The following is a 22,720-nucleotide window of genomic DNA, read 5'->3' on the forward strand; positions in this document are numbered from 1 at the left end:
TGGTGCTTTTGTAATAGAAAACAACTATTCTGTATATTTTCTATTGAGTGTATAGTTGCATATGGAAAATAAATATTCTCAAAGAATAGATCCTATATGTCTTGTATTGTGTGTTGTAGCTTAGTTACTAAGGCACTAATCCTGATGACTTTTAACATCTCAAGACCAATGACAACTCCTTGAGAGTGACTATACTTTCATGAGACAGACTTTAAAACATATATAATTTAGCATTGTTTGTTATGTATTGAATTGCTGGTTCATTAAGCTTGTGTCATGTATTCATCCAACTAGAACCACTGCATGGCGCCTGCTGCAGTTTTACAATATGCTAAACAAAGTGCAAGGCAGCCCGCCACCAGAAAGCGAACATTAAAAACTACAATTACCAGAAAGACCCGCGTTCCGGTTTACGGTTACCACGGGAGACCGAGGGAAGCTACAACCTCTGAGAACTGGAGTCCTCCAACACGGGCCACGAGACGACGAATTTGAACAGTTGTTTCTATTACATACATTTACTGACGTTTTTAACTATAGACGTAACGTTAGCCTTTTTAATTGAGGAGGCTAAATGTAACGCGCCCGTCTTCGGTACTTGATATGTGAACGTTAACGGTGTTAGCAAAGCTAACGTCACATCCACCAGAGGGATGTGCATAGCATAGCTAGCTAGCTAGGTCAGAAGAGTTAACTAGCTAGCTCACTCTAGCTGTCTAGTTTGCTAGTTAACGTTTGGTAAGTGTCCTCCTACGTTAACTAGTATAACTAGGCAGTTAGCAGCTCATTTGGGATTGTTGACACTACCGCCATGTTTATCTACCTCAGCAAGAAGGTGAGTCTCCGCTGCTGCCCCCCAACGTGAACTCAACGATTCAGACGTCTGTTCAAACATAACGCGTTGGTTAACAACGCGGCTTCAACTTCCCGTGTTTTATAGATTGCTATCCCCAACAATATCCATCTCAAATGCGTCTCCTGGAACAAAGACCAAGGCTTCATTGCCTGCGGAGGAGACGACGGTCTCCTCAGAGTGCTCAAGCTCGAAACTCAGACAGGTGAGTTCAGGATGCACAGTCCTCACACTGCTGAGGTACTCAGGCTTCTTCTTTAGCGGCCGCAGATGTAAATATGAACCATAGAGGAAGTCTACAAAAATACTAAACGCATGCAATACACAATGCAAAGTTGCTTGACATGTGAAGTGCTCTACAGCATAAACTAACTGTGAGGTGTGCTGCATACAAAACAACTAACTTAAACATATAGTATGGTCACTCATTTCATCGGATGACATCCATTTCTAGTTTCAAAGTTGGGTAAGACTTGATAATGTTATTATAATTACGATGATAATAACAATATTAGTGAAAGTGACTGCGTGTAAAATGTGTGATTTAAAAAAACTGAAATATATATCAAATAAATAAATATAAATATGTATTTATCTATTTATTGCAGTTATTTTGCTCTAGGATATAATAAAAGTGGTCAGGTTAAAAAAAGAAAATTATATATATATATATACACACGCAGTATATATATTTATTTTGGCTGTGATGAATAATGTTCAATGCATTTATCTTTATGTAGATGTTCGTTTAATTGGCCATTATGTCATACCCATATGGTTGAGATTTGAGTGTTGTTGAAACTGCAGCTCTTCCAGCGTGTAAGAAACGGTCTGAAACTTTCGTAAGCTTTCTTGGCTCTGTTCTGGTGCCTCAGTGTCCAGTCACTGTAAGTAGAAATGGTACCACCTTGTCCACTCCGTCTGTTGGACAGACCCACTGGTATTATGTTCTTATGTTGCTTAACAAACAGAGAAACCCCACCAACAATGAATGGAATGAAACAATGACAACTCTGTGCTGGTTCTACCTGCAAACTACTGCTCCAATGCTGGAGACAAGTGCTGGTCTTTCAAACTGTTTCTTAACAATTCCTTCACTGAGAATTGGTTGGACATTGTTGGGGTTCTGAACCCGATCTTTTTTTTTGCTTTCTCAACAGATGATGTTAAAATTAAAGGTCTTGCTGCTCCCAGTAATCTGTCAATGAACCAGACTCTAGAGGGACACAGTGGTAAGTTATATCCAGCTGTTGCCAAATCATTATACGATGTCCGTAACAGGCAGCGTCCATATTTAGGTGATGCAGGTCCGTGGAGCGGGCCACATGAAAAGTTTTTACACTTCACATGACTAAATGAAACTTGCAGGCGCAGTACAAGTGGTCACGTGGAACGAACAGTATGAAAAGCTGACAACCAGTGACCAGAATGGACTCATTATTGTATGGATGCTCTACAAAGGTTTTTACTGCCGTCAAATCCAAAATCCAAGTCCTGTATTGAATTTGGCTTTTACAGTTGTCTGTTTTTTTGAAGGTGCATGGTACGAGGAGATGATCAACAACCGGAACAAGTCGGTGGTGAGGAGCATGAGTTGGAACACTGACGGTCAGAAGATCTGCATTGTGTATGAAGACGGAGCGGTCATTGTTGGTTCTGTAGATGGTAAAAATAACACACACACATTTACAGTGTTCCTGCTAAAAATCAGAAGAAATGTCGATCGATCGCAATATTTTTCCAACAAGATTTAGCATAAAGGATTGCTTTATTCAGATACTGAGTATGAACATGCACAGTAGGATTAATGCCTTTTTTGTTTGTTTGTAGGAAACCGGATTTGGGGGAAGGAGCTAAAGGGAAATCAGCTTGCTCATGTGGCGTGGTCGCCAGACAGCAAGATCCTCCTCTTTGGCATGGCCAACGGGGAAGTACACATCTATGACAATCAAGGAAACTTAATCGTGAGTGCATAAGTAAAATAAAAATGTCAATTTAGGATGTACCCATGTGGAACTAGAAGGTTTAGGAAGAATCTATTATACATTATCAGAGGGCTTATTGTTGACAAATCATTAACCTGCTTAAGGCTTGAGGTAGTGCTATGTTATATAATTTTTTGTAAAGCCCCCAAGAACATGGCTACCCAGAGATGGAGATTATTATTATTATTATTATTATTATTATTATTATTATTAATACAATTATTGCTTTAATCGACTACATTTGCCATCAACATTGAGGGTGACAAATGTCCCTTTTTAAAGCGTCACTGTGCATCAGGAAGACTGGTTAATTCATTTGCCAATTAATAACAGGAAAATAGTACAAAATAATAATTTGATGTTGCGTTTCAGGTAAAAATGACCATCAGCTGTCTCGCCAATGCGACCGGAGCTATCAGCATTGCAGGTATCCACTGGTATGCAGGAACCAGGGGTTACGTTGAACCAGACTGCCCATGTCTTGCCATCTGTTTTGACAATGGGAGATGCCAGGTCATGCGCTACGAGAACGATGAAAGTAAGGAAGGGGGGGGGGGGGGGTCTGCGCTGCACTGCACTGCACTGCACTGCACTGTATTCTCCATCTTACACTTCAATGACATGTTTACCGATGGTGATGAGCGATGCTGCCTCCCTTTTCTTCAGACCCGGTGTGTATCGACACTCTGATGAGCGTGGTCAGTATCCAATGGAATCATTGCGGCAGTGTTCTGGCGGTAGCAGGTTCCCTCAGAGCCTCACACCTGGAGAAAGAGTTCAATGTCGTGCAGTTCTACACGCCATTTGGAGAGGTGAGGGGGAAGATTTTGTTACCTGACACGGAGTTTGGTGCAAAAAGAAGACGAGGCATAAGCAGTACACAACCATGCAGTGTTCCTGTCAGCATCATATGTGGGACCAAAAATATGTACATGGAATGGACTGTTGATGAGTACATTGTCTAATGTGCTTTGTTTAACTTTTTCGGTGTCATTTAATGAGCCAGTGTGTAGGATTTGGCGGCATCCAGCCAACTGAACCATCTCTCGTACCTCAAGCATGTTGTAGAACTATGGTGGCCGACGCAAAAATGCAAATGGCCCTATTTAGAGCCAGTGTTTGGTTTGTCCATTCTGGGCTACTGTGGAAACATGCAGGAGGCAACATGGTGGTATCCGTGACGACGACATGTCTATAATGTGGGACAAATTAGAGATTTTGTACTTTTTCTTGTTTACATAGCATCTGAGAACTCTCAAAGTGCCTGGGAAGCAGATGACTGGAGTTGGCTGGGAGGGAGGAGGGCTGCGTATTGGTCTGGCCGTGGACTCCTACATCTACTTCGCCAACATAAGACCAGACTACAAGGTAAATGGCTGTTTAAGTTTTAGGGGAGGGGACGTTCTCAAAGACTGTCGTAGACAGAGACACTTAAAAATATAATACTTCATCTGGCATGAGTACGGTTAAAGCTCTGGCCGGTTGCTAAGTGTACGGGTTGCTTATTGATGGTTTAACATCATGCTTCCATATGTTCAAAAAGCAGTGACACCTACATAACTTCACTGCCTGATTTTCAGTGTAAAAATAGTAAAAATGACCATTCGTGGGGGAATAACTACTGCACTTCACTCCCAAGTAATTCTAATCTGACTAAAGAGTTCAGAAGCCCCACACATAAGGGGGGTCTCACCTGCTCCATTCTGTCTCCTCACAGTGGGGCTACTGTTGCAGCACAGTGGTGTATGCCTACACGAAGCCAGAGCGCCAAGACTACTGCGTGGTATTCTGGGACACCAAAAACAACGAGAAGTTTGTCAAATATGTCAAGAGCTTGATGTCCATCACCACCTCAGGGGACTTCTGCATCCTAGCCAGCAAAGCAGATGACACACAGCCTCAGGTACCAACACCTCCACTTATATGATATAATAGTGAGAGCAAAGCAAGATATATTTAACTTTTTACACACAATGGGGAAGATACAGAGCTGCAATAGTAAGGATTACAAATGTTTATTTGCTGTCTTGCCTCCTGTTTTTTGTTTGTATTATTCATTGCTACACAGGAGGATGCTGAGTTAGAGTCTGGGAGTCATGCAAGGGTAATGTACAATTCAAAACCACACACTCAAAATGAGGACTATTTGTTCAGACAAAGTATCATCAATTGACCCGTAGAATAACTTTGTACTACTGTGTTTTTTTAGTACGTCCTGATTCTGTGCAACTCCATCGGGACTCCACTGGACTCAAAATACATTGACATTGGTGAGTTCATACAGTAAAGAAACTCAATATCCTTTTTAAAGTGAATATCTTTGACACAAACAAGCCATGTGCCCTGCAAGCTTGCATACAGTGGGCAGTGAGTAGGACTTGCTAGTAATCTTCTTGTGGCACAACAGTGGACTGATCAAAGTCCTAATTTACCACGAGGTCTGAGGATTTCTCCAAGCCAACGCGAGACATCACACCCCGTGTATCGAGGAATGGTGGATGGCGTTCTGCCAACTGCTGCCCACAGTCCCATCTTTCATTGGCCCACAGCATCCTATAGCAAACAGACTGTTTGCGCCGAGCGTCTTCATATCACAAATATTCAGCATTCTATCGCTGCTGGACGGGTCCGAATGTTTTTCTAAGCTCGAGTCTGTGGCCAAGACGGTTCAAAGTCTGCATATTTGAAAGGCTTAGTGGGACTCAATGGGTTTCAGATTGACCACCTTTGTAAACAGTAAGAGAGTGAGTTCCTGTGTGGGCCTTTGGAAGGCGTCTCCTGCTTTGGCCTCAGTAAACCCGAGTAAAATGTGAAAACCTAACAGAAAACAAAAAACTTAAAGATCCTCTTAGTCGGTGAAATTGGTAAGCATTTGAAATCTGATGCCAAAAGCTGGGCACACACAAGCTTCACCAAATGACAAAAAAGAACACATTTCATACACACTCCCTAACTACGTCTGTCACTTGTCTACTTCTCAGATCCGCTGTTTGTCACCATGACCAAGACACACGTGATCGCCGCATCCAAACAGGCCTTCTACTTGTGGCAGTACAGAGTGGCAAAGAAATTAACTGCCCTGGAGATCAACCAAGTGACCAGAACTAAGAAGGAGGGAAGAGAGAGGTGAGGCCTTTTTCTCGTTTTTTTTTTCTCCAGACATGGCCCTAACATTCACAGTACATGCATCTGAACTAAATGGAACGGCCATGTCAGAACTTGCAGTACACATCAAGCAGATCATGGAAAGTTACAGGGAGGCCAGCGTAACCACACAGCTCTATTCTGTGTATCGGTGGATGAAACCGTGGGTTTACTGGCTCACTGTTTCAGTGCAGGGTGTTTGTATTTACTGACAGCGCTATGAAAAGGATCCATTCATCTGAATCAAAGGCCACCGAGGTTCCAGACAGGCTGGGCATGACCTGATGTTCTGCTGGGGCTACCCTAGCACCTGGACAACAGTTCACCTCAGTGGAAAGAGCAACTGTTTGTCCGTCTCGCTTCGGCTTTCTCATTTGTTCTCACTTTCTGCCTCTCTAGGGTCTATCACATTGACAGCAATCCATCTGCGGCCAACGACAGCAGTCCAGATTTTGCAAAAGCTTTCACAGTAAGAGACATTTTCACCTCTCAGGTCGCAACATCAGTAATTAACTCTACAGGCACTTCCAAGCCATTTTTTTACTGTATATTGTGAAAGTAGTACATATATGTTTCAATTTGATCTCTCCAACCACTGTATGTGAAGCCCTTTTTTTGTCTAATAAAAAAACAAAAATATATTATTTGCTGTGTTCAGTTCACTTAAAGCTTCTCAAGCCTTACTTTTAAAATATTCAAATTTCGGTAAGAAAAAAGATTTAAACACATATAAACTACTACTACTAGTAGCTATTAGTAGTAAATAAACTACTATTATTTCTTTGCTCTAGATAAATTGTATAACTCATCATAGTTTGAATGTAAGTTTCCATTTCCGTTTCAGGCAACTCGAGATCCCATTTGTTGTATTACAGCAACAGATAAAACCCTGATGGTGGTATGTACAGCTCTGTTTTAATTCTAAAGTGTTGGATCATGCAGTGAAAGTAAAACATTGAGTGTTTTGGTGCATGTGTGCTTACAGGGCCGCGAGTCTGGTACCATCCATAGATACAGCCTCCCAAATGTTGTTCTCCTCCAGAAATACATTTTGAACAACAGAGCCTTCTATCTGTCCTTGAACTGCAACTCCAGGTAAGCGTTGATTGGTGTTATGCATATTAAACTTGTTGCTGTAAATATATATATATATATATATATATATATATATATATAATAATATTTATTATTATATATATATATAATAATAATAATAATAATAATAATAATAATAATAATTATTATTATTATTATTAACCAGATCAAACACAATTTGTCCAATTTGAAAGCTGTTATAATTTAAATTGTAATTATTTTTTCTATTTAGCCGTCTGGCCATAATCGACATTGCGGGCGTGCTGACTTTGTTGGACCTGGACGTCCGTGCCTCTGCAGACGACGGCACAGGAAACCTGGCGTCTGCGGGAGATCCGTCCAAGTTTGAGCGGAAGGATGTTTGGGACATGAAGTGGGCGCATGACAATCCTGATCTGTTTGCCATGATGGAGAAGACGAGGATGTATGTCTTCAGGGACCTAGACCCAGAGGTTAGCGTGCAGGTGTTTGTGTGATGTCAGCTGCATTGTCTTATTGTTACTCGATAAACATTGGGCAACTGTTGCCTTCATGGATTGTTTTTTTGTCCTCTTTGAAACAGGAACCCATCCAAACTTCTGGCTACATTTGCAACTTTGAAGACCTGGAAATCAAATCTGTCCTGCTGGATGAAATCATGAAGGTATTGAACCTTTGAGGAAAAAAATGTCTTGATGGCCAAAGTCCCAACACAATCATGTTGAAATCTGAAACATAACCGCTTATGCTCGTATTAAACTCTTCTTAAAGGAATACTTCCTGCCCAAAATGAGAACTTAGCTTTTCTTTCACACCTCCATGGTGAACAAAGACGTAGTTTGTATTTTTTGTTTTAATTAAACACTCAGTCGTGGGATCTCGCTCCACAGGATCCAGAGAGGCCGAACAAAGACAACCTCATCAACTTTGAAATCCGCTCCCTGAGAGACAGTCGTGCATTGATTGAAAAAGTGGGGATTGAAGATGCCTCGCAGTTCATTAAAGACAATCCTCACCCGAGACTCTGGTAAATGCAACATTTTCATCTTTACTCGTGTTTGTAACCGCAAAACCAATTCTCAAAAACGATTCCTAAATTTAAGAGACCGTTGAGCTTTGTTGCCAGGTCAAATCAGCACCAAATAATAGCTGCTGTCACCGGAGCATATTCTCTATGCCGGTTTGGGAGGATTGTTGCTGTGTATGAGATTTATTCTAAATCTTTTGAAGCAGCAGTGGGATCGCTGCAGCTTATGTGTGTTCTCTGGCTAGCGTGTCACTTCTTACAGCATCCCTCAAAATCTGGCAACAGCAAAAAAAAGTTTCTATGAGTCATTTTCAGTCGGTGGCTTGAGGACAACCTTTGTACTCATTTATTTTTGTTATACGTTTGTAGAATCATGAGGTTGACACAGACCGATTGATTACAGACACGGCTCGACTTTAAACAGCCTCATGGCTAAATAACTCATATTAGATTGGGTAAAATGATTTATGCCAACACATCATGCCATGCAGCCCTACTGGTGATAGTAGCCAACCGCCCCCTCCCTCTCTCCCTGTTATGAACCTGCCAGGCGTCTTCTGGCTGAGGCGGCTCTCCAGAAACTGGATCTGAAGACGGCCGAACAGGCCTTCGTCCGTTGCAAAGACTACCAGGGCATCGAGTTCGTCAAGCGGCTGGGCAACCTGCAGAGCGAGCCCATGAAGCAGGCGGAGGTGGCGGCTTACTTCAGCAGGTTTGAGGAAGCTGAGCGGATGTACCTGGATATGGACCGCAGGTACACGTGGACATCTGTTGGCTCATACTTGACGATGGTTGATTCTGTTATGTTTTCACATTTTTACTGTCGGCGTTACATGATTCGACCAGTTCTCTCGGCCTGATGAGATGTATTTCTTGTAGGGACCTGGCCATCAGCCTTAGGATGAAGCTGGGAGACTGGTTCAGGGTGCTGCAGCTGCTCAAAACGGGCTCTGGGGACTGTGATGATACTCTGCTGGAGCAGGCGTACAACGCTATCGGAAACTACTTTGCTGACAGGCAGAAGTGGTATTGAAATTCAATTGACCTTCTCTCCGGTCGTTTAGTGCTTTAGTGTATTTAGTACAAGAAGATTGTACACACGTGTTAGACGTGTATTTGTAATATGCTTAACACAGTATATGTCATGGGGAAGAAAAGTGCATATACTAAAACATTACTCTCAACTGTATGGTATTATAAATGACAATATCAAGATTCCATAGTTTAAGGGATTGTTTGGGCTTTTTAAAGGAGCGTTGTATGAGGTACCTTACCAACAGTAGATGGAGTTTGGAGAAACAGACTGGAGTACCAGCTCGGCAGCAGAGCCATGTACTGCTGTGGATGTACGATTCTAGACACCTAAAACAAAGGTCCATCTAAACAAACAACAACAGAAGTGTCCGCTATATTGAAGCCATGAGGTGGTTCACCTGGTCGAGCTGGTGCCCTTGGTACTAAGGGTAAGTCCTTATTACAGTGGCTAGGGTTTGAATTCGGCCCACGGCCGTTTGCATGTCTTCCCCCTCTCCCCCAAATCAAGAAACAAAAGAATCTATCAAAAAAAAGTGAACCCCATATTCAGATTATTTTCCACACACTACCCCGCTGTCAGACGGCCCTTTCCCACGGGGAACTGAAGCCGTATCCATCTCCACTCTCTTCAAAGCCAACAATGTGAGGCTTGAGCTGTCTGAGACAGCCGAATCAAGGAAGAAGAACAGGGAATTTGTACTACAAAGACTATAACTTGATAAGATGCCCATGTGACTTCGCTAACAGCAAATGCTGAAGCCTCCATATTTGCCCAGATCGAGGACTCTGGGCTTTGTCCCTCATCACTAGGATGGGACCTCCTCACAGCTCTTATTGACTCTAGGAATTAGCAACCAATACCTCGACCAATAACTCTTTTAGTGTGTTTGAAATTTTAACTTGTACTTAAAGATCAAAGGAAACTTTGCTCTGTTCTAGGTTTTAAATATCTATCCTTTCTGTGTCAAAGGGTGAATGCAGTGCAGTACTACCTTCAGGGCTGTAACCAGGAGAGGCTGGCCGAATGCTACTACATGTTGGAGGACTATCACGGCCTTGAAAAGCTGACCGCTATCCTGCCAGAGAATCATCAACTTCTACCGGTAAGCCAAATGTTCCGATGTCTGATATTTTACCTTTGGACTTCGTCTGGAAGCTTCCGACATCAACGACTCTGAATCCTTCAAACTAAACAAACTCTATCGTCTCCATCTCTGTGTTTTCAGGATATCGGACAAATGTTTGCCACTGTGGGCATGTGTGAACAAGCCGTGGAGGCCTACCTTAAGTGCAACCAGCCCAAAGCGGCCGTTGACACCTGCGTCCATCTGAACCAGGTGAGAGACGGACAGAGAACCTGTGGCGCCAGAGTTCCTGAGCGAGCACATGAGTCACTGTGGCACCTGCTGTCCTCCCACTGCCAGCCTCCTCCTGAGTGATATTTAGCCATCCAGTGTGAACGCTGCTCTCCTACTCGGCTCTTCCAATGTCAATTTTACCTTTTGGCTCAAAGAACATTTGGACAAAGGAAATAACTTTCTTTACATACATAATTTAGGCTGCTTTAGTTGACAGGATGTTTAATCTGTGCTGTAATTAGGACTATGAGTCATTTCCATTTACTGGGAGACAGATTTGGTCCGTTTTTAACATTTGTTTAACAAGTGTTGCATTTTTAGCATTGACTTTTATGATTATTAACTTAGATTCATATGCCCCAATGCCATATTTGAAAATCCACAGGCAAAAGCAATGATGTGGTAATTGTGAATGTACGTTGTCATTTTTCTGCTCACAGTGGAACAAAGCAGTGGAGCTCGCCAGGACCCACAACATGAAGGAGATCAAATCTCTTCTCTCCAAATATGCGTCGCATCTTCTCGAGAAGAATAAAACCCTCGAGGCGGTGGAGCTGTATCGGAAGGCCCACCATTTTCTTGATGCAGCCAAACTCATGTTCAAGGTCGGCTGGTGTTTTCATGCTCACTGACTTTGAGGAGATTTGTGAAAAGTGTTTTCTGGAACTTCCACGTTCAGACAATTCTTATTTTATGGCAAAAAGGATACGAGGCCATTTGATAACTGAGCGACAGATGAATCTGTAATCTACATATTCTGTTCTGATATGCAGCTAATGAACTGCTGGAGTAGCTTGTTTGTGGACTTAAGTGGCTTCTGTTACAGATAGCGGATGAGGAGGCGGAGAAAGGGACCCGACCACTGCGGGTGAAGAAGCTCTATGTGCTGGCAGCACGACTGGTGGAAAATTACCACGAGCAGATGAAGACGTCACAACAGAGCAAAGCCAAAGGGAAGAAGTCTGAGGTACTATAGCACTACTAATACTTGATTACAGATATATATGTATGTGTGTATAGATATAGATATATATGTATATATTATATACTATGAATCTATTTCTCTAGGACAAAAGCTTTAAAATATACCTGTACTGTAATTAGGCAACATCGGCGCTCGCCGGGCTGCTTGAGGAAGATGCAACCTCTTCAGACGACCGTATCGTGGACCATGCCTGGCGAGGGGCGGAGGCGTATCACTTCTTTCTGCTTGCCCAGAGGCAGCTGTACGAAGGCTACATGGAGAACGCCATGCGCACGGGTACCAAAACACACGGGACACGTCACCGGATGATGTCATTATCACAAATATACATTGAAGTATTGCCCAGGTTGTCTCTCCACACCGTTTTTGTAGTAGACATTATGCTGATATGTGTAGCATTATAGATTTATATTAGATACCTTAATGTAATTTGTATGAATAAGTTGAACAGCTTTTTTCTAGTTCTACAACCTCGTGAAAGTAGAGGACACAACTGAGAATGAGAGAGTACAATAAATCATTGATAAATACAACCAGACTAACTCTTCACGGTTTCTCCGATATTAAAGCCCTTCACCTGCGTGAGTATGAGGACATCATCCCGGCGGTGGAGATCTACTCTCTGCTCGCCGTCTGCGCCGCAGCCAACAGGGCCTTCGGCACGTGCTCGCAGGCCTTCATCAAGCTGGAGTCCCTGGAGAGCCTGGACCTGGAGCAGCGGCAGCTGTATGAGGACTTGGCCCTGGAGATCTTCACCAAGCACACCCCAAAGGACAGCCACGTGGTGGAGCTGGACAGATCGGAGGGGTGAGGGCACAAGTAACTCTGGCTCCAAACACTGACTGGAGACCAGCTTCCTAAAATGTATGGCTGCAAAGTGACATTATCGTGTTATTTAGAGGTCATAATGTTGCCAGTTTTTGGGAGGAACAACAGTAACTGGCTCGTGGCTCTGACCGTGAGCTTTACAACAGCCAAATGACTATTGAATGTGTTTCAATTCAGAGTCGATGCGTCGTCTCATCATCTCTTTTGACCGGCCTTTATGGAGACCACCCAGTCGACCAGCGATCGGTGGTCGATTGATCAGACCAAACGGGAATAATTCATAATTGTATTCACAAATAAGTCTGTTTAGACTCCGTCTGAATACCGAGTGCAGAAGATGACGCGTGATGGTGCAAAATGTAAGTCTTTTTCAGCGGAATGCGTGGATCAAGATTATTTGTGTCGGCTGTGGTGGGAAAGCTTTGAACACACACAATAAAAAAGAGTCAACACAGTTTCTGTTGGTTATGAAAAGGCCCAAATGGTGGTTTATGTTTACTGGTGAACTCAAATTGAGTTGTGCAGAAGCGCAGAGATCTATTTTTCTTTAGTAACCTCAAAATAGATATTTTGTTGATTTTGTATACACAACATTTTGGGTACATTTTCATTGGGGGGGATTAAGTAGATTACAGAACCAGTTCCTGCAGGCGGAAGAAGCAGAATTGGGTTTTTTAACTGTCACTCTCTAAAAGTGAATGCTGAATAGTGATAGAGACCGGGACATGTGGCCACTAAAATGTAAATATGACCCAGAGAACAGGCCATTCTCTAAAAAAAAAACTTCCTTTTGACCCTTTCACTGAGGTTCTCTCTGGCCTTACTAATTGTTGTTTGTCCCTCTTTCTTCCAGGGCGGAAGGGAAATTACCCACCTGCATTGTGACGGGCCAACCGATCCAGGAGTACCAGTTCTGGATGTGCAGTGTGTGTAAACACTGCGCTCTGGGGCAGGAGATCTGCAAATACAACTGCTGCCCGCTGTGTCACACTCCTGTAGCATGAGGCTCCGTGCCCAAAGAAAACTCCATTTTCATTTTCACATTTCAAAGCCTTGTATTGTACTTTAACCTGCATATATTATATATTTTAGTTTGAGTCTGTGGAGCACTTAAGCTGCACTTGCTTTCAACCCGAACTGGAACATTCCTCAATATGTCAAAACTTAGGAAATATGTGTTGAGCGAGCTTCGATTCATACGTCTTGAACAATCTAGTGAAATGTTCTTTTTCTAACCTTTTTTAAATGTTGTACAATACTTGAATGAACATAACTGCTTTGTGTACTATTTTTACATGAAAGTGAACAGTCAATAAACTGTCCCGTTAATACAACAATTTAAACTGTATTTTGCTGACCTTTTTATTGTCATGGTGCATTGGAAGGCTTTCAACCCGTTTGGAGCAATCAATACTTGTCCAATAGTCAGAACTAATCGACCAACCGGATGACCTGGACCTGGACCCCCAACATCGATCGCCTGCTAAGTATTTCACACGACACTATTGTTTGCTGAGTATTATATTAATAAATGTAATGCGAAACCAAATCCTGACTCTGTGCCTCAGTGGTCCGTGTGCACCTGCTTCTGATGCAGTCTTCTCCTGCCATCTACTGTCCTTAAAGGCTCATAAGCAGCCATCTCTTTCAGTTTGTCTCGTCTGACTCAGTTCTGTTGAGCATATTTTAACCATTGTGCCCCAATGGGGACATTCCTGGCTTTTGAATGGTCGATGGACTCTACTTGTATAGATCTTTTCTAGTCTTCCGACCACTCAATGCGCTTCAACACTACATTTCATCATTCACCCGTTCACACCCATTCATACACTGATGACAGGGGGCTAAGGGGCCACCTGCCCATCAGGGGTAACTAACATTCAGGCACAGCTATGGGAGTAATTTTGGGGTTACGTGTCTTGCCGAAGGACACATCGACATAGACTAGGGGAGCCGGGGATCGAACCGTCGAACCTCTGATTTGAAGGACGACCCTGCTCTGCCATTGAGCCACGGTTGGCTCATTGGCATACAATTTAGCAAGGGTGTGAGATATTGGAAGTTCAACCTCGACTCCAACAATAATCATTATAAACTGTGTAGTCAAAATGTCCCAATTGAAACCCATTAAACCACCATTTCAAGTCATTAATTTAAATGATTATTTTTAATTATTTTATTTATCAGGCTTTCACTCTCCAGCCCTGGCTTCTACAGTAAATGGTATTTTCCATCAAGGTGGGCCAGTTTCTCATGTGTGCCCTATATTGGGCAAATACATGCTATTTTCCTGCATGAACAAATATAAATGCATTAAAAAAAAAAACATATTCATATTTATTTTACGGCTATCTTCTGTACTTTAGTTATAACTGCAGGAGGAGATCATATGTTGTTGTGCCACTGCAACATTGTTACTATTAGTGAATGACTCAATCTTACACACCATGACGTCCCACTGGGTATCTTGACTTAATGCAGGGGTTCCTTACACACTCTGAATGTTGTCGCCATAATGAAACACTAAACCGTCCCAATAGATCTCAGATCTCAGATCTCAGATCTCAGATCTCAGATCTCAGATCTCCTGCGCACTACTTCTCCTTCCGCTGCTGCAGGTAATCAAACTGGCAAACGGTGAGAAACTGGACCTCTTATTTTTTTTTATTCTACTATATTTATTTGCACTGGACTGCATTCTATTACTTTCTTAGTTTGTTTTCCAAAAGATTAAAAAATGATTCACAATATGATGAAAACATAATGAGGATCAGAGCACGTATCGAGTATTTACACTCGGCGCACATGAAGGGAGCTGGTGCGTTCAAGTGTAAAGTTTGTATAGAAGCGAACCCGTTAGTGGCACACCGTGTGATGCATGTCCCGCTCGGAGGCGCGCTCCGCCCCGCGCCGGGCTCAGGGACACCGCGCTCCGGGGTGCGGGGTGCGGGGTGCGGGGTGCGGGGTGCGGGGTGCGCTGCGGGCGGAGCGCCACAGGACGTCTGGGCCGCCGGAGCAACAACTCGCGCACAGGTACGCTGCCGCTATAAGTCCCTCCAGGTTCCAAGTGCATGTAGACATGCTTGAACACCGTTGACATTGTTTGACTTAAGTACTATTTTGAGCAATATTTTCGGATTTATTGGTGCAACAATTTTCCAATGTCCTTGTAAAAGTCAGTTTTATTTCAATTTACTACAGAAACGTGTCAAATGTGACCTTGTTTTGCCTTTTCACTGCTATTTGAAGGTGCAGTAACGCACCATATAAGTCAGACAGCAGGTATTGATGAGAGTCGATGATATTTGTGCGCCTGTATGTAAAATGTTGGCCACGCTTGGTATCATAGAAACACGGATGCTGCACCAATATTATAGCTTGATCACCAGTTTTGTGATTTGAGCCATTGGCAGCCAATACATTCAGTTTAATGAGCCACATGTTCTCATGTTAAGGCTTGTTTCTGTCAAATGTTTACACATCCAACATTAAAAAAAAAAAAGAGTTGAATTATGTTGTTCATTGCGTGCAAATTAATTGTGCAGAGCACTGCCATGATGTGACACATCACAATAACAACAACAACTCGTGACACAAACAACAATGTGACCACATATAAATGCTGGATGGTATCCTTTTTTATCTCTGTAAATAGCAACTGATGCTGCAACTATTCCATGACACGGTGCCACAGAGACTCAGCTGCAACTTGATGCTCTGCCCAAGGCCCATCGCTGGGCTCAGATGACAAACAAGAAAGTGCGAGCTATTCTAACTCCAGTGTCTTTTGTCTGCAGCCAACGGAGCGTCTTGAGGGTTCTCGCCAGGAAAAGCTGAACGGCATCAATCAAGATGTTCGGACGGGTCCTGCATTCGCGCCGCTCCGGCGACTGCTTTATTAACGTCAACGTCGGCGGTTTCAAACAGCGCGTGGACTGCGACGCCCTGAAGCGGTTCCCGCAGACGCGTCTGGGTCGCCTCCTGTCTTGCAGCTCCCACGAGGAAGTCCTAGAGCTCTGCGATGACTTCAGTCCCTCTGAGTACTATTTTGACCGCAGTCCGCGTTTCTTCCTCTACGTTCTCAACTTTTACCTCACGGGCAAAATCCACCTGGCGGACGGGTTGTGCGTGCTCTCATTTTCTCAAGAGATTGAGTACTGGGGCATCACGGAGCGCCACCTGGACTTCTGCTGCAGCAACAAGTTCCACGAACTGATGAAGCTCGCGGAGGACAAGTCTGTGGATCAGGGGAGCGGTGAACTGCAGCCTCACAGCTTGGACTCGTCTACGGAGGAGCTGTCCGCTTCAAGGGACGACGTAGACCTGTTTGAAGGCTCCTGGTGTGCGACTCTCCGCAGGAACATCTGGATTCGACTTGAGGATCCAGGCTACTCCACTTCCGCCAAAGTGATGGCTGTAGCCTCCCTAAGCGTGGTCATCGTCTCTATTGTCGCCATGTGCGTCCACAGCATGCCGGACTACCATCAAGTGGATCTCCACGAGAAGGAGATTGAAAACCCAGTGCTGACTTTCTTCGAGATCATCTGTGTTCTGTACTTCTCCGCCGAGTTTATTCTCCGCCTGGCTGTTGCGCCTTCAGCCAGGAAGTTCTTGTGCGGCCCCCTCAATATGATCGACTTATTGTCAATCATGCCCTTCTATGTCACTTCGGCCTGTGATGCAATGGACAACGGGGAGAACACAGACCTGGAGAACGTCGGCAAGGTGGTGCAGATCTTGAGGTTGATGCGAGTGTTTCGCATCCTAAAGCTGGCTCGCCACTCGGCCGGCCTCCGCTCTCTTGGCGCCACACTGCGCCACAGCTCCAGCGAAGTGGGGCAGCTGGTGCTTTTCCTGTCCGTGGGCATTTCGATGTTTTCCGCTCTCATTTACTTTGTGGAGAAAGAATCTCAGGAGTCGGAGCTGCAGACGATGCCCATTGGCTGGTGGTGGGCCACCATTAGCATGACTACAGTGGGCTACGGGGACACCTACCCCATTACGCTGGCTGGGAAGCTGATAGCAACCCTGTGCATCCTCTGTGGGCTGCTGATGGTGGCTCTGCCCGTTACTAACATCTTCAATAAATTCTCCGCTTTCTATGAGAGGCAAAGACGTATAGATCTCAGACGAAGCAATAACTGAACCCTCTCCAGCGGGTACAAGAGTGTTCCAAAGAGTTCCAGCATGCAGTGTCGAAACGTTTAACCCCACAAAATCCTTCATCACCCACAACTCGTGAGCAGTTGTAAAAGAAGCTGTGACCACGACACAAGAGCAGGGCAAAGGGATGAACTGCACACTGTACTGGATAAATATGTTTGTGGCGCAAAGGAAAAGTTTGGAATTTTCTGGAATTTTGCTTAATCACTTTCGATGGCGACCTCCGGTTCAGAAGTAAAGTGAAGCCATTGCGGAAGTGCCTTGAACTTTAATTCTTTATAATGGTCAGATTTTATAGAAGTCTATGAGAAAATGACTCTCTCGTTTCACAGTAAGCATCTTTAGTTTCAAGTCTTCTTCAATACATGCTTTAGGGCGGAGCTACAAGGTGATTGACAGGCCGCTACCACAGCCTTGTCCAGTCTGTGAGTTGTCTGTGTTTTCATCTTTATACTTTAACCCTTTCACAGTGTGTTTAGATTTCATGAACGTTAATTGTAATATTTGGTTTGACTAAAAACTGTTGTAGCTCCACCCTCCTCCTGGTTCCTTAAAACCAAGATGGCGACAACCAAAATGCCGAACTCGAGGCTTCAAAGCGGCCGTTCATGAACCCAAGGTTGATGTCTTGGGGACAACGTTCCACTTCTGATAGGCTGTCCGGATCAAGACTTGTACCGCTCTCACGTCTGAACAGTAAATATAAGGAAGCTAGCGCCGTAGTAGCTATTCAGTAGCACTTAAATGGCTCTTACTGATAGCATTGAAGAAATTGTACTTTCTCGATTCTTATTGTTCTGAGTTTGTACTCATGGTTTAATGCACTTATTGTAAGTCGCTTTGGTTAAAAGCGTCAGTTAAATAACACGTGATGTAATGTAATGTAAAATATGTAGCGAGCTCCAGCTGCCAGTTACCTTAGTTCAAGCTTTATAAAGACTCTTGCCAATAACTAGTCTGACATAACCCCTGTAAAACAGCATAGTGCACTAGTCAGTAGTAGTTCACATGAGTAGCATTTGTTCAGAAGTGCTGGAAGGTGGATGTTGTTACCTGGACAACCAAAAACGTTCCAAAATGTCAAACTGCTCCTTTAACCTCACGGACAGTATGCACATGTTCACCTGAGCGCAACACCGTGTTTTCAAGCCGTCGAACGCATTAATAAAGTCATAACGTGAAAAGCATCATCCTGTGGTTGTTCCTGTCCTCTGCTGATCCACGCGTCTGCTTCTCAAGTCTCCGACGTATTTTGTGTCAAAAGGCGTTCAGTTGTGCAATCCAACGAGAGGCTCCTTGCTGTTTGCTGGGTCATCAGTGTAATTAGTTATTAAAAAGTATTAAAGTTATACAAAAATCCTCACAAGGCACTGATTTAACAATTCATCCCATAATGAGTATTGAATCTTTAACTGGAATAATTAGCCGGACAATAAAGTTACGTGTTTGTCTTGTCGTCAATAGCAGGATCTGTATTGCTTCTAAGAAATACAGATGGCCTGTTATCAGACTATATTTCATCTCTGTTAATGTTGAATCTATATACGCCAGCAAACCTTCAATCGTCCTGCGGTTTGATGCTCTTGCTTCTTGCCGCATAACACCCTGATCAGCAGTACCTACGCATGTGGGTCGTATCCAAGTTATCTCCTCCACAGATAAGAATGGGCCGATCAATAAGAACAGACCAAATTTCAGAGTTGCCCTCTAAAAAGGAGGCCGACGGAAACTCAATCCAACGGATTTCAATATGAATCACAGCCTCTGCGATAGTCAGATTACTCCCGCTGGCAGCTGATGACTTCAACATTTGTGGTATTTTGCAGCCGTCATGTGCCAGAGAATTGCTAAGTAGCTTGTGGCTTCGGCCCTTAAATAAACCTCACTGTCAGCACTCATATGGGCATCTTTTCATGCCTGGGCGCCTCCTGCGTCCTTCCTTTATGCTCAAGGTCACACAGTATCGCACTCCAAAGTAGTTCTTTGCTTTAGTCTTTATACGTGAACGTCAGCGTCAGCAATATCTGTGGCGTTCCCTGTGCTGAAGGAAAGCCCGGCGGTTCCCACACAGGAACACGGAGAGACCGTGTGTGTTCTCCGCTGACCCCCCGGGGGGGGGGGGGGGCGAGGCGATGAAACAGTGGTGACATGCACCAAGAAAAACTCTGTTTTCCATTTAATTGATATACAAATTAATATTTTAAAAAGGTCAACCCCATCTGCACCCATCGGGTATCAGTCTCAGGGGCTGTATTTCTGGGGTTCTGGTGCAGTCACAGATATCCGGGCCAAAGACTCTGTTTTCCGTGTGCTTCTCATCGTTTACGGTCCGATTAGCAACCGGAGACACAAGACTGCAGTCGGGATTGTTTTTCATTTTAGATCGATGAAACATATTCTGTGGCAGTATTGTGCACAGTTTTCTCATTTCCCTGTTGATAGATAGAAAGCTGGTTCCAGGTTTACATTGTCTGACATTAAGGCATTTTGACATGTCATAAAAGGAAATGTACTTTATTTAACTTTTTGTGAAAAACTATGCTATGACTTTTACCGTGTTACATATTACAATTCTTTAGATTAAATTCATTTTTGATATACTAAATCATGACTTTTTAAAACTTTGTTTGACTTTTTTTATAATTATGTTGGACATACATGCTATAGAGAACCAGATGGGGAAGCAGTTTTCTGGAGGACGGAGATGCATGCAAAAACATTCAATTATTAGATGATGTCATTTGACTGTTGCAGTTTGTGCATAAAGGCCGTTTTACCGCGATGTCCTCGTCTCACACAACTCCTTGTGTCTTCTCTCTAAAGCCAGCAACAAAGAACCATGAGCTCCTTAAAGTTCAGCTTCAGGTATTCAGAAGTTCCGGACTTCAGGGACGATCATATTCTCGGGAAGTGTGAATCACACCGAGTGTGAGTCTGGATGTCTATTGTCTATGTCCTAAACATGATCCTCCTCAGAGCTTCAGACACAGAAGATGTTGTCTCAGTGGGTCTCTCCAGAAGCCATCCTTTGAGGCTGCATATCTCAAAGGGTTAGACAAATAAAAAGCACCTTTAATTAACACGCAACAAATGTGTCAGTTCAAGTAAAAATCATAGAATTTGTCTTTATATTTATAGTTAGCATTGACACTGTGCTCGTGAATAAAGTAAACTACATCCGGTTTTACATGGTGGTGGCCTGCAACGAAGATTTAGCGTTGTAATCTGCCAAAATAAACACACACACACACACACACACACACACACACACACACACACACACACACACACATACACGCGCTAGATTAAACATCACCCTGAAAAAAGAAGACAAATACTCTTCTTCAGTTTCCTCTGAGCTGGGATCTGATCAGAGTAGAAAGTGATTTACCAACAATTATTTGTTTGATTTCCATGCTTGGATTTCAGCAATTGAAGTTTGAATTACGACAGATAAAAGCGAGTATAAAAATAAGTGAAAGATGTCAGTGTAGTGTCAGTAAAAACATTATTCTAGTAATCACATTACTCAATACTGGATTTCGTACCTTTATTTTATATTTTCCCTTTATTTTGAAAGTCTTTACCGGAAGTGTTTGTGCTCCTGCATGTGTGTGTGTGTGTGTTCGTGGGCGTTCACTGTTCTTCAGTGGTAAAAAGGCGCAATCACATTTCAATCAGGGAGAGACCAGTTAGATAAAGAAAGGATGCATGTTTATTGTTAACAGATGATATGAAATGATGAAGTCTCAGAGTCTTTGGCGCTTGGACTCTACGGGGAGATTTGAAATTGAACAACATGAATGACCTGAAGCTAGAGAGACAGTCATATTTAAAAGAGACAGCAGCGAGGTGATTGGCTAACCGTGTCATCGTTTCCGTGTGCTTATTGGATAGAGGGGATCAGCTGATCTGCGCAGCTGGTGTCATGATTGACGGCGCAGAACGATGACAGCAAGTAAACAATGAGTGAGCATGTGTGAGAAATGATTGGCAGACATATGAGGAATACATGGCGGGCTTGAGGGGTTTGGTCTTCCTGTCTCAACTTGCGCTTATAGCTCCATGTCCATATTCTAATAGTTTTGTGAGTTCAATTTGAATCAGCTTTATTGGTATGACTGTAAAAACATGGTATATTATAATTCGGTGTGGCTATGCGAAGCAGCCAAGCTCATAGAGCCACACTGAATGTTCTCCTGCGCTTCTTTTTCTTCTTCTTCCGACAGAACTTTGGACCACTAAGCACCTTTGGACCTCCCAAATGAGTCAAAATACATCAACACGTGCGGCCCGATCGGGAATCGTGTGGAAGGAAGGCAAGGAGGCAAGGAAGGAAGGAAGGAAGGAAGAAAGGAAAGGAAAGGAGGAAAGGAAGGAAGCCAGGAAAGTAGGCAGTGAAGGAAGGAAAAGAAAGAAGGAAAGGAAGGAAGGCAGGAGTTCCGTGATTATCGTTGCCGGGGTTGTAGTTCTCCTCTGTGACCACACGGGGGCAGCACAAGCTTATTTTTAAAAGAAAAAGCGTTCGTTGCCTCCTTTCAAAGTAAAACAACTCAAATATATGCGGAGGTGATTTTAAGTCCACTCCGGCTGGAGATAAATACTAGAACACGTTCACGATGTTGATGTTGACCGATATGTGTGTTGTTAGCAGGCTCTAGACAGACAACTGTCCCAGTTGAGTGGCTTTGTGATGGCAGTAAGTGTCTTAGCTCAAACTACTGCAGCCTGATTAACGTGCAGTAAATCCTCCATGAACCAGCAGAACAGTCAATACAGTTTACTGTAAACCAGGATTCATAACTACAGTTATTAGACTGAGGTAGTTCTAATGCGGTGGAGATTGAAGACTTCTGCCCTCTAGTGGTTAAATATGAGCACGACATGAACACATGAAAATGATTATATATCATGATGATTATCTCTCTCTCTCTCTCTCTCTCTCTCTCTCTATATATATATATATATATACTGCATATAAAATAAAAATTATGAATGATGAATATATATATATATATATATATATATATATATATATATATATATATATATAATATGCAGGAGTGTTATGTCCTATACTGACAAAATACAAAAACTGTTCTCCAGAATACACTATTATAAGGTAGCCCGTTAAACACTAGATAAACAATAACAGTATTATCATGTTCTGTGTGACGACTCTTAGATGTTTCATAGAGGCAATTAGGCTCTGAATGAAATCTGAAATAATAGTTGTTGCTTTTTTTACCAGCTACGTTAGCCTGTGTT

At 43.1% G+C, this 22,720-nt stretch overlaps 2 protein-coding genes across 4 annotated transcripts; both read left to right on the forward strand.

Moving 5' to 3' along the window:
- Positions 1-423: 423 nt before the first annotated feature.
- wdr35 (WD repeat domain 35) lies at positions 424-13,632 on the forward strand. 3 transcript variants are annotated; one of them, XR_004608922.1, is made up of 29 exons: positions 430-835; positions 941-1,058; positions 2,014-2,085; positions 2,222-2,314; positions 2,390-2,518; positions 2,684-2,817; positions 3,211-3,376; positions 3,505-3,650; positions 4,081-4,206; positions 4,556-4,741; positions 4,907-4,942; positions 5,048-5,108; positions 5,820-5,964; positions 6,382-6,451; positions 6,827-6,880; positions 6,968-7,077; positions 7,310-7,529; positions 7,640-7,720; positions 7,947-8,083; positions 8,634-8,837; positions 8,963-9,109; positions 10,089-10,221; positions 10,345-10,455; positions 10,917-11,081; positions 11,303-11,443; positions 11,581-11,737; positions 12,031-12,268; positions 12,467-12,648; positions 13,143-13,242. XR_004608922.1 is itself a non-coding variant. In XM_034525531.1 (28 exons), the coding sequence occupies exons 1-28, from the start codon at positions 812-814 to the stop codon at positions 13,291-13,293; spliced, it is 3,555 nt and encodes a 1,184-aa protein (XP_034381422.1). In that variant the 5' UTR covers positions 424-811; the 3' UTR covers positions 13,294-13,632. The 3 variants fall into 3 exon arrangements, 2 of the variants coding, with proteins under 2 accessions (XP_034381422.1, XP_034381423.1); XM_034525531.1 differs by lacking the exon at positions 12,467-12,648 and having other exon boundaries at positions 424-835; positions 13,143-13,632; XM_034525532.1 differs by having other exon boundaries at positions 12,467-13,249.
- A 2,509-nt stretch (positions 13,633-16,141) lies between these two features.
- Positions 16,142-17,434, forward strand: LOC117751538 (potassium voltage-gated channel subfamily S member 3-like). Its single transcript, XM_034563457.1, has one exon. The coding sequence runs from the start codon at positions 16,142-16,144 to the stop codon at positions 17,432-17,434; it is 1,293 nt and encodes a 430-aa protein (XP_034419348.1).
- The last annotated feature ends 5,286 nt before the right edge of the window (positions 17,435-22,720 follow it).

This window comes from Cyclopterus lumpus, chromosome 22 (assembly GCF_009769545.1).
Source record: "Cyclopterus lumpus isolate fCycLum1 chromosome 22, fCycLum1.pri, whole genome shotgun sequence".
NCBI lineage: Eukaryota > Metazoa > Chordata > Actinopteri > Perciformes > Cyclopteridae > Cyclopterus > Cyclopterus lumpus.